The following is a 15,079-nucleotide window of genomic DNA, read 5'->3' on the forward strand; positions in this document are numbered from 1 at the left end:
CCTCCCATGTGCAGCTGGTTAGAAAAGTGCTCTCTACCTTGTATGAGCACAAACTGTATACAAAATTGTCAAAGTGTGAATTTCACCAAGCGGAACTGGATTACCTGGGGTTTTGGGTGTCGGGGAAGGGATTGGCTATGGACTCAGCCAAAATACAATCAGCGCTGGACTGGGAACCCCCGAGGACATGTAGACAGCTACAATCCTTCCTCGGCATCGTGAATTTTTATAGGGGGTTCATTCAAGGGTTCGCCAAGGTGATGTTGCCCCTGACCGACCTACTTAAGACTAAGGGAAGGGGGCCGGAGGCTAAGAAACCCGGGGCAAAACTCCAATGGTCGCCGGAGTGCCAAAGGGCATTTGAGGAACTTAAGAGACTATTCACGAGTGAGCCTATCTTGGCCCACCCGAACGAACTCAAGCCCTTCGTGGTCCAGTGCGACGCTTCCGATGTGGCCGTCGGGGCAATATTAATGCAGAAAGACGAGGAGGGGAGGTTAAGACCGTGCATCTACATCTCCCAGAAATTTTCCCCAGAACAACGGAACTGGTAGGTCTGGGACAAAGAGGCGTTTGCAGTAACGTTTGCCCTAAAGACTTGGCGGTCGTGGTTGGAGGGGATGAGAGTCCCGTTTGAGATATGGACTGACCATAAAAACCTAGAGGCCCTGACTGGCCGGTGGAAATTAACCGCCAGGCAGATCCGATGGGCCGGCTTCTTTGCCAAGTTTGACTTCACCTTAAGGCACATCCCGGAGGCAAAGAACTTTCTGGCCGATGCGCTATCCCGGCTCCCCCAGCACGAAAGTCAGAAGGAGGTCACAGACTCCCTGATTCCTCCTTCGGCGGTGGCCGGGGCAGTGACTACTCGCTCCGGGAAAAAACCCAAAGCCTCTAGAACCGTGGGGGGGCAGTAGACTGATTGAGGAGACAGAGAAAGAGGGCGAGCAAAGACCAGATGGAGAAGGGGGGTTTTGGTATCACAAGGAAAAACTGTATGTACCCAAAACCCTCCGCTCTGAGGTCCTGCAACACTGCCACTGCAGCAAAATAGCAGGGCACTTCGGGTATGTGAAGACGCTGCATTTGGTAAATCGGCAGTTTTAGTGGCCAAAAATGAAAAGAGACATTTACGAATTTGTGAACTCCTGCCCGATTTGTATAATGGCAAAAAAGAGGGGAGGTAAAACACCTGGCCTCTTCCAGCCGACCCCCACAGCCACGCGACCGTGGTCGGTAGTGTCCATGGACTTTATAGTAGAGCTCCCAGTATCTCAGGGCAAAACTGTGATCTTGGTAGTAGCGGACACTTTTTCTAAGCAAGCGCATTTCACTCCTTGCAAGCAACTCCCTACTTCCAAAAAATTAGCCTACTTATTTTTCCAACACGATGTTAAATTACTCATTCCTTTTATTTATGTGACTGCACCATCAGTTTGCTTGGGAAATCAATGCATGGATGTTACTAGTTCAGATGAAGCAGTGGCCTTTATATCTTTTCAGCTGGAGGTTTATCATCAATGCCTTCTGTCCATTGAGCTGTATTTACTATCTTCCAGGCTAGATTCAGGATAGCCATGTTGGTCTGAAGCAGCAACAAAGTCTGAGCCCAGCTTCACCTGTAAGATTTTGTGTGCATGCACACTTCTTCATATACACTGAAACATTCCTGGCCCCTCTACTTACCACCCCCACTTCCAATATGTTGCTGCAGCTAAGAGAAGGATGGGGACAGCGTGCTCTGCTTGGCACTCACAGGCCCAGATAAAAGCGACCGCCACCCCCGTCACTCCTCCTGCCTGTGCAGCTGCTGCACCATGGCTTGGTTTCCCAGGCCAGCTAGGCCATGGAGGAGGCCCCCTTGGGCTGCAGGGGCTCCTCTACCTCCTCCGTAGCAGGCACGCAGGCCTCCCAAGGTTCTTGATGTGCTAGGCCCTCTGGTCCTGCAAACGAAAAATCCTGGCTACAGCCCCGCGCACATGTGGAGAGAAGGGGAGGGGGCTGTGTGCGAATCCCCTCTTGAGGAAGCCTGTGTCCATCTATAAGGCGTTAGGTGGGAAGTCTGAAGGAGTGCGCGCGCACACGGAAGCTGCTTTCTCGGATTCAGGCTAGCCTCGGGCCTAGGAAAGGAGAGTCCCGCCCCACTCCTCCGCGCAGGCGCGAGCAGCCCCGTCTCCGCGCGTGCGCAAGGCCTCTCTGCTGTGTCTGCCGCGGCCGGTGCCTTCCCGCCATTTTGTCTGAGGGAGGGGAGACAGAGGACTCTCCGGTCGCCTCCTTCGCTCCGCGCGGAGGGAAGAAAGATCCGAGCCCCCGGCCGCGATGGCGGCGTCTGAGTCCGAATGCCAAGCGTCGTCCGGGTCGGGCGCGGAAGACGCGTCGCCGCTTCTCCCTCCCCCTGCGAGCGCCGCCCCGGCGGGCCGCCGCCTGTGCGACCTGCGGGTGATCGACCTGCGCGCCGAGCTGAAGCGCCGCAACCTGGACAGCGGCGGCAACAAGAGCGTCCTCCTCGAGCGCCTCCGCAGAGTCAGTGAGGGAGGGGGGGAGGGGCCGCGGCGCCATGATGGGCCTGCCTCTCCTGGCGGGCGGGCGGGGGGGGGCCTCGAGCGCCATTGCGGAGGGACCGCTCGCTCCCATTAAGAATTGCTGGGTTGACCCCCCCCCCGGCCATGGGGTGACCTTGGGCTAGGTGCAGTGGGAAGCCGAGAGCTCCTCAGCCGCGGAAATGGTCTCTGCAGTGTGCCTGAGCCCCCGGGGTGCAGGGTGTCAGTATCACAACAGGTAAATAACCAGGCCAGAAGAGAGGAGGAGTAACGACATTTGTAGCAGGGGATGAGCTTTCATGAGTCACTGTTCACTTCGGATTCAACTAGAAAAAGAAGTGAGCAGTGATACATAAAAGCTGCTACAAATTTTGTTAGTTTTTAAGCTGGTATTGTACTCTTGCTTTTTCTGCTGCTACACATAGACTAGGAAAGCATAAGGTACAAGATGCTATTAAACCTTAAAAAGGAAAATGAGTGGCACATTCTCTGGGAATTCTGAAGGGGTAGGTTCAGATGGAGGTGGTGGGAAGTGGGGCAAGGAAGGGGGAAAGAAATGATTTATTTTTACTTATTTAAAACATGTATTAACTGCTTTTCTTGCAGAACTTGAGATGGCATACAATAGAAATAAAACATTAAAATAAATTTTAAAAACACAATGAAAACTACAGTTATAAAATCCCAGTGAAAAGTCAACAGTTTAAAAAAATCCTATCAGGACTGCCAATAAAAAGTCTTATTCAGCCAAATGCAATCCTAAATAAAACTGTCTTCAGCTGAAAGCAATCCAGGCGGATTGGAAAGGAGTGCTCTGGTAGGGAGAAAGGGAGGGTTGTATTCATCCATCTTATATTTTTATCCATCTTCCATGAAGCTATGGGTGACATAGGTCATGTGATCCCCTTCCCCATGTGATCTTTACAACAACCCTATTGAGAGATTGTGACTAGTTGGAGGTTACCCACTCTGAGTTTCATGGTTGAGTGGGGATTAATCTTGATTGTCTGATACTAGTTCACACTCTAACCGCTGGACCACACTGGATGAGACTAGAACAGTGGAGAGATGAGACTGGAATGATGGAGGAAAAACGAAGAAAGAGAGAGGGGGATAATGGGGCAGTAGAATAGGAGAAGGAGAAAGGAAGAAGAAAGCAGGGAGGAAGGAGGCAAAGGAAAATGGGGTGAAGGAGCAGAGATCAAAAGCAAGTGAAGTGGGGGAGGAATGGGAGTCTGCAAACAGTATGACTGAAGGAAGATAGCTCTTACCCTACCATCTTGAAGGAAAAAGATCCTTTTTTTTACTTTTTCTGCTTATCCCATCCTCTCAGATCTAAGGAAGACAAATGTGGAATCCCTTTTGTGGATCTTGACATTTAGGAAGAGAGAAAAGTCAGCACCATTTTATACCAAACAGACTAGGCTGCATTCATCCTTTGTCCCCTTTGAAGCATTATAGTCTTCCATTGGGATTCAGTAGGTTTCTTGTGGTCAGATTGAAATCACCAGAGTCATACAGAGGAACATTTATTTAAAGCTGAAGAAATGCTGGGCTCTCTGTTAGCAGAGCTTAGAAGGTATTCCTAGTGTGTCCTAAAGCTTTGAAGCTGACACTAAAAAATTTGAATTACATTTTTATCCTGTATTACATTTCTTTAGGTCATGATATGTAGAAATAAAACTCTTCGTTCCATTCTGGACAGTTTAAAAGTTCTGGAAGATTGGCCAGATAAGTCACTTTGGAAAGGGCGTTTTGCATTTATTTCAGAAGTGTAAAAACAAGGAATAACAATCAGATATCACAGTAGTTTTGAAACCAAGATAAGACTTTCTATTCCGCTGATTTTAACATTATTTGGTATAAGTAATGTGCTAGTGTAGTGGCCTTCAGTCTTACCTTTTCAGCATTATTATGTCTTGGAAACCCCATCATGTTTTCTGAAACATGTTCAGGATACATGCGTTGTTCTACACAGTCACTCTTAGGTTCCCTTTCTGCTATACAGCATGAATTGAGTGCAGCTTGGAATTCACCAATCAGTTCCCTGCTGTAACATCGCAGAAGCAAAGCAGGAATTATGCATGTTGATCAAGCTGTATGTCAAGGAACTTCTCGCAGCAACATTATTATCTTTGGTGGGTTTCGTCGTTCTTTCAAAGGAACTAGTCAGAACTAGTCGGTGAGAAGGGAAATCCTGTTGGCTGTTTTCCCCCCAGCATTTGCTCCTGCTTCCTTCCTTCACACCTACCTTCACCAATGTCTGCCCTTCTCAGGTGCAAGTTTCCCTCCGGTCCTTGCGGCTCCTCCCCTCCTCCTTTTCTGTCTCGCCTACCCCAGTCAGCTCCTAGTGGAGGTCATGCAATATATGCACATAATGTTACAGTTGTCCACAGCACCACCCAGGTGTCTTTTTTCCTGCATCGTCTGTCTGCACATGTACAGACATCACTTTTTAAATTTTTCTCCCTTTTATGTTTTCATGTTTCTCTGCAAATCCAGGTTACCAGAAACATACTCTGGCCCTGACTGCATCCCCCATGGATTTTTAGATCTACCTGTTGGGGCTGTTAGATATTAAATTCATTTGGGTAAAGTACATATTGGATATTATCTCAATTATCCTTACAGTAAATTTCCAAGGTTGCTGGAAATGTCTTTTATTGCCTGTGCAGCTGGTGCCATGTGTAAGGCTGCCCAGTGAATTCATAGCTGAAATAAAACTTAAACAAGTCAGCTGAATTTCAGATCGCGAGCCCAGGAAAGACCTTGTTACCTGAGGTCTTTTCAAGTAATGGTTGGTCATACCTGGCTAGATATAGCAGTAGTTTGACTGGCATATTATAGTCATAATATGTTTGTAGACAGTGATGGTTATCAAGAGGTGATGTTAAAATAGCCTTAGTTTGCAGAGTTTTTTTAACCAAGTTTTCTGGAAATTTTATAACCTTCCCTTCAGATGCTTCATTTTTCCCTTGTCTGCCAGCCAGTGACTCCAGCTCTGAGCATGTTTACAAGTAGAGATGTAAAATTTCCGGAAACTTCGAAGCTTGGGAAAAAACGGAAAATTTTTGGAAAAATTGAAAAACACTTTTTTTTCCTTTTCCAGATTGAAAGTCATTCTGTTACTTTAGGAACATAAAATATGACTATGGACAATTTTACTTGGCATGAAATTATCACAACTAGCATATTAAAAATATAGTGTATCCAAACAGAATTTACTTTTTAAATAATGTTTTTTTGTAATTGTAACAAATGGAGCAACAGTCTTCTGAACTGTTTACTAGTTTATCTGGAACAGACCAAAAAACCTCCACAAAACAATTTTTTAAAAATCCAGAAGTAACAATTATTCATATTTCCTTTCCACAGTATTAAATAAAAAAAAAAACTCATTCTCATAAAAAGAATTGAGGGGGGGTGTATAGAAGGAAATTTAGGACTAAGTTTCAGTGAATGTGCTTGACTTAACTTGCTTGTCCTCAGTGCACAGAAATTAGAATAATCTGATACAATACATATTTTTTAGAAATGATTTGAAAAATGTTTGAATACCTTGTCTTAAAATATTATATTCATCATGTTAAAAGAAAACGTTCCATAATCAATTTTTCATTTTTCTGGTTTTTTTCCGGACCTTCACATCTATATTTACAAGTAATTCAGTCTACTCTCAGTGCATCTTATGGCCTTCACTCTTCAACACTAATCTTTCAAAACCAGTCTTTGCTTATGATTGGTGCGACAGAACAGGCAGCATTATCTGTCTTCAATTTATGTTTGTGTAGGTAGGGTAACAGTACTTTAGTTGGGTTGTAGAATACAAGGATTAACCTTCATGTTAAAGCATAGCAACCAGTTTTTACTTTTCTGAAACTTCTTTGTGGGGAAGCAGAGAGAGGGAATTGGGATTATCACCACTGGTGTACCCTTTGGAGTTCCAGGGTATGAACCTCTCACGACATCAACTTCCGATCCCAAAATGCCTCCCTGCGCATTTCACGAAACTTCAAGCATCAGTGATTTCAGTTTAGATAGCCTCTGCTTCAGTTCAACTGCTTTTTCTTTTTTAAAAAGTCCAACAATAGTTTTGAGCTCTTTGTTCCTGTGAATGTTGCAAGGGTAGGCCTTGTACCATGCTTTCCTTTGGTATCCATTATGAAGACAGTGAAACTTCCTTTCTGAAATGCAGAGCAGAGAAGACCTTTACTACTTTTAGGGAGTGTTCTACAGTGTATCTAGTAGTAGAAAAGAGTCCAGTTGCACCCTAAAACCTAACAAAATTTGTGGCAAGATAGAAGCTTCTTATGAGCAGTGTCATAAAAGTTCCTACCCTGCCACAAATGTTCTTACTCGTGTTACTCAACATGGCTCATACCCATCTTAATGTATGTAGTGATAGTGTTCTTGCAGAAGTACTCATAATTGTGTCTTTCTAACAGGCCATTGAGGAAGAGGGGGGGAATCCTGATGAAATTCCAGCTGCTGCTGAAATTACCAATAAGAGAACACCCAAAAGAACCATAAAAGGTACAGAGAAATCATGTTTATCTTGCCATTGGGTTGAATTTGTTGTACACAGCGGTTTTCTTGTCTCCAGAGCTTTTCTCTGATATAGAGGTAGGTGCATGTTTCAAGCTATCACCAGATTTTAATACAGCACCTTTGCAGAACACTTTGTACTGAGGTTTTTTAATTAAAGGGGGGCTGTGTTTGTGCTTTTATATAAATGTTGGCACTTCCAAGCTGGGGTGAGTCAGTGGTTTTGCAAAATAATCTGCTCTGTAGTTCTCATTTAACTAATGGGAAGGTTTTAAATGCCTCTATTGATGTGGCTAAATAGGTTTAATTACTGAAGGGTTTTTAGCTCAAATTTTATACTTCATGTTAGGGTTGGATAACCTTTGTATTCTCCAGGATTACTAGGTTCTCCATAGAGTAATCTAAGAACTGATTTGACCTCATAAACTGACCCTGTAATGAACAGACTGGTAGTATTATCTTTCTCCGTAGGGCACTTTTTTTCTTGCCATTTCTTCAAAGAATGTGAGATGCCTTCACCTTCCCCATATAACCTTCACAATAACCCTGCATGGTAGGTTAGCCTGAGAGTGTGTGAGTGGCCCAGGGTCATCAAGCAAGCTTCTTGTTTCCAGATCCTAGTCTGACATACTGACCACTACATCACACTGGTTCTTAATCACACTTATGAGCAATAAGAGCTTCATTGTTATAGAGCTGAAATTTATAGCATTACATATATGCATTGATGGGTTTGTTATATGTTTAGTTGTTTTGTTTGCATTCTGCTTTTCTTTATTGGAACACAAGGAAACATAAGAGTTCCCAGATGGTATCCAGAGCAGGGTATCCTGCTTAACCTCAGGAAGGCTTTTGGGTGGCATTTTCAGACAGTGCAGTTACATACATAACCCTGATCATCTTGATTATCTGGTTTCAAAAGAAACCAGATTAGTATTTGGTTAGTATTTGGATGGGAGACTACCAAGGAAGTCCAGGGTTGCTACTCAGAGGCAAGCAGTAGCAAACCACCTTTGCATGTCTCTTGCCTTGAAAACCCTTGAAGGAGGGGTCGCATAAGTTGGCTGAGACTTGATAGCAATTCCACCATTATATACATACATATTTGCACGTTAGCAGACAAAATCTCCTCCTCCTTCTCCTCCCCCTGAAAAAGCTATGGTTTGAGTGGAATTTTTGTTTTACACTTTTCTTTGTCTTCCATAAAAAAAAAATGGAAGGCAGATTCCTCACTGGGTAATTCCAAATTTGCTGGGTTAGAGTAGTGCTTCAGACCCCATAATCAGCATTCCTGTAGTATATTCTTAAAACAGAGTGTAAAATTTGAAGGAGGTTATGTAGTAATTTCCCTACTCTTGAGCCTCTGTTGGTTTTTAGGACGTAAACCAGAAGAGGAAGATGGTGAAGATAATGGATTGGAGGAGAACTCGAGAGATGGGCAGGTATGAAAGGAAAAGGACATTTCACTTACTGCTTTAGTGTTTCTTAACAGACTTTTCAAGCTTGCTGCTAATAGTCTCTTTTTGTGCCCATCCTTCTCCACCTACAGGAGGATACTGAAGCAAGTTCAGATAACTTGCAGGATATTGACATGATGGACATTAGTGTGTTAGATGAAGCTGAAACCGATAATTCCAGTGCCATCGATTGCAAGGATGATTACATTGCTGAAAATGTTCTTGACTCTGATGAGAAAGATAATACTGACACAGAACTGAAGGAACTTCCTGATCAGCTGATGGATAATGAGGTCAGTAACTGGTGATGTCTTTCTATATATGTCAGAAATTCACACAATTGGTTGGCTCAAATCGTTACATGAAATTTAGATCCCCCTGTCCTCCGATACTCCCTACCCTGGTTTTTACTCTCTAGAAGTGCCCAACCCAGCATATCCTGTATCTTTACTCTCTCCCTCATTCCCAGTTGTCCCTTCCCTTTTTCCTAGGACACACACACTCCAGTCCGTGACCATCAATGTTCTGTTGCTGACATCTAAAACTTGAGCTGTTAGAATATTCATGAACATTCTGTGCAATGTCTGACTTTGAGATAGCTATCTAGCAACAGTCAGTTTTCTGTGTGTATGATTGATTTGAGAGCTGACAGACTTGTGTTACTTCTATGCAGTTACAGATATGTGCTGGAATGTGTGCAAATTTATGCATGTTAGTTTTCTCTTCATCATCTTCTGAGTAAAATTAATATTTTTTGGCAAGGAATATGTTTTTTGTTTTCATTCTTTCAGGAGAATGGTGAGGAACTTGATAACATGCTGGATGCTGCTTCCTCTGATTTAGCTGCAGAGAAGGTAATAGCCAAAAGCAGCCTCATGGGCTCAAAGTGTATTCTAATACCTCAGTTATCACTTTGTTTTTAACAGGGGCCATATTTGTAACACTGACTTATAGAGGCAAATAACTCTGTTCCCTCTTTCTCAGGGTGAACTTCAGCTTTTTGGCATCTGTTGTTCACTCTCATTTGCCCACAAGCAGCCAGCATGCATTAGAATGGGAGCACTGTGTCAGGACCTCGAGTCAAGAAATAACACAGTCCAACGATTCAGCAGTTTATTCCATAAGCATCTTAAGGCAGTACACCATCTTTGCTAAGACTAACGTCTTAGCCCAGTAACTCTCCTTTTAACCCCTCGCCCCAACCATTATATTTCAAGCACATAAGCACGGCAAAGCGGGAATATCTTTTGGCAGGACCCCCTCCCACCCCAAGTCTTAGAGTCCAGGTACCTAATCTTTATTTCACTAGCGTCTGACTTTGAGGCCGGTGGATACAGCTTGAACAAGTTCCCCGGATAAACATGCAGGGAGGAAAGCTAAGCAGGAATGCACCCAGGCAAAATTACATTACAGAATGCATGGCAAGAGGAATACAGAGAGGATGACTGTTGACACACTGTGCAAAAGTTTTCCTTGCTGTTCATTTTGCAGAAGGGTAGCTTAAAAACTGAGGAAGGCATCTGAAGTGTGCAACTGCTTCTGCTTGGCAGATTTGGAGTGAAGGGCTATTTTGATGGCTGTGGAGGCTTGGGAGTCTGGATTTGGCCTCAAGCTACCAGGCTTCCAATGGCTGATGCAGTAGACCTTAGTTGCCATTGCTCCATAAAATCTTTTAACTATCTACATCCCAGTAACTTGTCCAAACGTGGCAGTTGTGTAGATCTCTCTCTGTGTGCTTGTGTCGAGATTTTGTATTAAAGGATCAGGCAGCTGTGTTGTAATTTTGTAAGGCAGCTTGGCTCATAGGCTGTTGGAGCTGTTGTGAGATACACTGCTCTGTGATTGCAGCTGATGTTTCAGTAATCAGATTGGTCACAGCCATGGGAATTTTCATTCTATTGTAAAGCACTTCTCTCCCTTCTTTGTACCAAGTAAAGCTGAATCCTGCAGTTTGCACAGCATTTTTTCTCTGCCTCATAACTTATTCTGGATAGGGGTCAGGGCAAAAAGCTGTACAGGGCACTGACGCCCTACTGCCAGATAGCTGCTATGTAGAGATTCTGCCACCAGACATTGCCCACATGTTTTCAGGCATGTCTTCATCATCGTGTTCCGGTGGATTATAATAACCCTTCTAATAAACCATGCAAAGGACTGGGGACAATCCTAAACTAGCTTCTAAATGTTTGATGGCGGAGGGCCTCAGCTCAGTGGTAGGAAATGAGGTTGGTCTGGCAGGACCTGTTGGGGACAAATCTCTGCTGACTCTCCCTAATCACCAAGTTGTCCTTTAGGTGCTTGCAGATATTGATCCCTTTAAAATCTGCTCCAGTATTTTCCCTGGGACAGAAGTCAGACTGACCGGCCTGTAGTTTTCTGGGTCATCCCCCCTCCCTTTTTTGAAGGGATGACATTTGCCCTCCTCCAGTCTTGTGGCACATCTCCTGTCCTCCAACAGGTCTGGAAGATGATTGACAAAGGTTCTGCATGCTCTCTGGAAAGCTGTTTGAGCACTTTTGGGTGCATACAATCTGGCCCAGAGGATTTGTACTCATTCAGTGCAGCCAGGTGCTTCTCAACTACCACTCTGTCTATGTTAACCAACAGTTGGATGCCACGCCTTGCCTCCTACCATCTCTAGATGAGCCTGTTCTTTTCTTCAGGGAAAAACAGGCAAAATAGGCATTATTTTGGCATGCTTTCTCTCTGTCAAAGTGGTCCCAGTGCATCTTTTACCTTGCATTTGCTCTTTACATATCAGTCTCCGGCATCTCTAGTTAAAAAGCTTTCAAGAGCTGGAAGGACCTGAAAGTGCCAGTCTGAGTGGAAAATGTTGAACTGACTAGAACTGCAGCCTGATTGACATAAGGAAGCTTCATATGTTGATGTTTATGATTTTGGCATCTAGGAATCTAAATATTTTCTAGTTCTGGTAGCCCTTGGGGGGTTGTATGCATCATTTAAGGAATGTTTTCTTCTTCCATTTTTATTACAGGATTTGGAATATCATCATACAGAGCCAGGTACTGTTATATATGTTGCCTTTCCAGTAATTCTTCCAATTTTAGAAATGTGTGGAAAAGGTACAGATCTCAAATCTTTTGTTTTACTGTACAGTAGATTATCCAGATCATTTCAAAGGTCTATAAAGGTTGGAAACCCAGCCACATCCCTAGATCTGTCAAATGCCTACCATTTAAGAATTATTTTTCTAGACTTGAAGCATTTGAAACAAGACGTGTGCTTAGCTTCACATATGCACTAGAAATGTAATGTCACAGCTTGAAAGCAAAAGATTTATGCTCATAGACCAGACTGTGGTATACAATTCTTTGATTTGTGATCAAGTAGAATAGTGAAGACAGTTTTAACTTAGGGAAGTGCCAAGTTTTAAGTCAGTAACGGGATATAACAGAAGAAGGAAGACGAGGTTCCAAATGGAAATTCCATAAAGATACTATTTACTTTCTTCGACTTTCACATGTTCATCCATCGACAGAAGATGTTCGAGCTGTCATGTTGGAGTGCCCTGCTTTTAAAAAGAGAAAAATTCATTTGAAATGGAATTTTGAGTTCATTCAATCATTCCGTTTAAGCCTCTTGGAATCTGGGAAGCTAAATTTGGGAAGAACTAGAACAGATGAACCTCTTGAAGACTTGTCAAGAACGAGCCTGAAGGTTTTTCATTAATCTAATAGGGTCATGTTCTTCGTACCATTTGGTCTTTAATAAGCCATGTTAAGTTAGCTTAGGCGTATAAATGTGATGTTCGCAAGGGTTTTCCAATCTCTGTGTAGCATTAGACTGGCAGCCATGCCCGTTCCGCACTTGTCTTTACTGTGTTTCCCTGGTGATTAAACCTTGTGCCATTCTATTCCTGTTAAATCCATAGAAAATGAGAAAATGCTCGACATTTTGGGTGACACTTGTAAATCTGAGCCCTTTAAAGAAGACACTTCCGAAGCGGAGCAGGCACAGGAAGCGAAAAACCCGTTGGCGGGCGAAAAGGCAGCCGAGGAAGAGGAAGACGCGCTTGCCGCCACCGCCCCTCTGTTGGAAGAAGACCTTTTAGATACGGAGAGCCCCTCAGCCCGGGCTGCAGTCAGGAAGCAGGAGGAGGCGGAGGCAAAGCACTTAGTGGTAGCGGCAGGGGAGCTGAGCGAGCAGACAGGCGAGGAAGCCCAGCTGGACTCGGACTCTGTAGCGGTAGAGAGCAGGAGTGGTGGTGGAGGAGGAGGAGGTGAAGGAGATGAGAGTAGCAAAACAGCAGCCCAGAGTCTGGAAGCCAGTAGTGAGGCCAGTGTGGCCAGCCAAGAGGCCACGAAGATGGAAGAGAAATCTCAGTGTGAGGAAGACTCCTCCTCTGCCACTAGAGAGGCCTCTGCCCCAGAGGGTGGTGATCAGAACACGAGGTTTGTTTTTTCTCCGTTTTAGACCAGATGCTGTATTTTTTTTTTCCTTTTTTAAAAAAAAATCTCTTTGGTTTCTGAGAGTGAGGCCAGTGTTTACTTCCATTTGGTCTGCAAGACTGCTGAAATTGTTGCCTTATACTTTAAAAAACCATCTTTTGTGCATATTTTAAACAAAACAGTTTGATTTCTTTTCTGCAACCATCAGAGGTTGTTTTTCTTAAATTCTTACCTTTAATTGTCTACAAAATTCCTGTTAAGGTTGCCTTCCTGTGCTTGTTGGCTATCTCCATGAGATGTTTTTATTGTTGGCTTTTTGTTTTTGTTTTTACTTTTTAAGCATCTAAATTCTGGTAGGTATTGAATTCTTGCAATTTTATATATCAGTTGCCTTTTCTTTCATTATTGGTTTTCCCTTTTTTCCTGTCCTTAGTTCGGAGGAGAACAAAGATATAAAACTGGCTTCAAAAGAAGAGAAAGGTACATATAGTCTAAAAATGTCTATTTTTATTGACGTTTATTGTGTGTTAATTTTTTTATATATATAAATTGAAAGCTACCCTGGGAATTTTTTGTCGTTTTGTTTCATTTTAACTGAGAGCTGTGGGATAGAAATCATTGTTGAACAATCTTTTCCCAGCTGGGTTATATTCTTCAACTCCAGCTGACAGCAGCACATTCCTCTGATGGAAGAATAGGGTCTTGGACTGGAGGCACATAAGAGAAGCCATGTTGGATCAGACCAGCGTTCCACCCAGTCCAACATTCTGTGCCACATACTGGCCAAAATCCAGTCACCATCAGGAGGGCCATTACAGCAGAAACTCTCCCACTGTTGCCCTCCCCCCAACAAGGTGAAGCTGTTAGCTGAGCAGAGTGATAGGATATGACGCTTTGTGTTTGTGTGTTCTGTGGGCATGATCCACAACCATGAAACCCCCAGTTGTATCCAGAGACCAAACAATGCAATATGGCTGGGATTTGAATAGCCTTGGGCATAAGAGAAGTGGTCCCATACCTTATGGAACTGCATTGTTATGGATTGAACCTAGTGACACACATTAATGTGTACAGCTGCCTTGGACTCTAGATCCATCTGCCTTAGCAAAGTCTGTTTTGACTGGTGTTAGCTCTCTGGGGTCACGGGAATAGAAAAATGCCTCTCAGTTTTGCAGCCGGAGATCCTTTAACAGAAAACGCTAGAGATTAAACCTGAGACCTCCTGCATGCAGAGCAGGTTCTCAGCCATGGCTTGTCCATTAATCAAATTTCAGACATCGCTGTAAAATAAATAGCTTCCTTAGGTAAAGTAGAGGTGCTGAACTCATTTTTTTATGAGGGCCAGATCTGACATAAATGCTACTTTGTCGGGACAGGCAATGTGTGTCATAAAATTTAATGCCAGGTACTAGGGATAAAAACTTTATAAAAGACACAGTCAAACCCAATTAATGATATTTTTCTCAAAATAAAACATACTTTACACATAAGCAGAGCCCTGCTGGATCAGGCCAGTAGTCTAAGTCCAGCATACAGTAGCAGTTCCTCTAAGTCTGTACAATATTCTAAATGAGGCCACCCCATAGATCTACACAGGGGCATTACAATATCAGCTTGTCGATCTTAATACCTTTCCTAATCATCCCAATTTAAGGGTTTGCCTTTTTCACTGCTTTCAGCATACTGGTTTAGAACATAAGAGAAGCCATGTTAGTTTAGGCCAGTGGCTTATCCAGTCCAAAACAGTGACCAAAGCCCTTGCGCCCTCCAAGCCCCAAAAATACAGAGCATCACCCTGGAGGAAATGGCTATTTTGAAATAGTGGACTCTGTTCCATTAGATTCTCCTCCCCAAATCTCCAGTTGGAGAACTTGGCTGCCTGGGGAGGGGCACAAGATCCAGCTCTAGAGAAGCTTCCTGGGGTATTCGTGGAGCAGCGAGTCTTCTTCCCTCCCTCCCTCCAGTGGAAAGCAACAGGCTGGGCCTAACGAGGGAGGTGTGTCTGGTGAGGCGCAATTCAGCTGGGCTGTCCTCTGGGTTGGGAAGCCAATACACGGCCGCTTCCTCCTCTCCAGCAGGCGTGATGCAGCAGTGATGGTAAAGTTTGTCTTCCATCACTAGCCATGTG

At 43.9% G+C, this 15,079-nt stretch overlaps 1 protein-coding gene across 1 annotated transcript in view; it reads left to right on the forward strand.

Annotated features, from left to right (window-relative positions):
• Positions 1-2,231: 2,231 nt before the first annotated feature.
• Positions 2,232-15,079, forward strand: part of LOC132567212 (scaffold attachment factor B1-like) — a 46,088-nt gene continuing 33,240 nt past the window's right edge. Inside the window, exons 1-8 of the mRNA XM_060232899.1 lie at positions 2,232-2,523; positions 6,986-7,073; positions 8,463-8,527; positions 8,635-8,835; positions 9,334-9,396; positions 11,538-11,565; positions 12,435-12,954; positions 13,385-13,431. Coding sequence (XP_060088882.1) covers positions 2,320-2,523; positions 6,986-7,073; positions 8,463-8,527; positions 8,635-8,835; positions 9,334-9,396; positions 11,538-11,565; positions 12,435-12,954; positions 13,385-13,431 — 1,216 coding nt within the window. The 5' untranslated portion in view covers positions 2,232-2,319. The remainder of the gene's footprint in view (positions 2,524-6,985; positions 7,074-8,462; positions 8,528-8,634; positions 8,836-9,333; positions 9,397-11,537; positions 11,566-12,434; positions 12,955-13,384; positions 13,432-15,079) is intronic.

Source organism: Heteronotia binoei, chromosome 2 (genome assembly GCF_032191835.1).
Source record: "Heteronotia binoei isolate CCM8104 ecotype False Entrance Well chromosome 2, APGP_CSIRO_Hbin_v1, whole genome shotgun sequence".
In the NCBI taxonomy this organism is placed as follows: domain Eukaryota; kingdom Metazoa; phylum Chordata; class Lepidosauria; order Squamata; family Gekkonidae; genus Heteronotia; species Heteronotia binoei.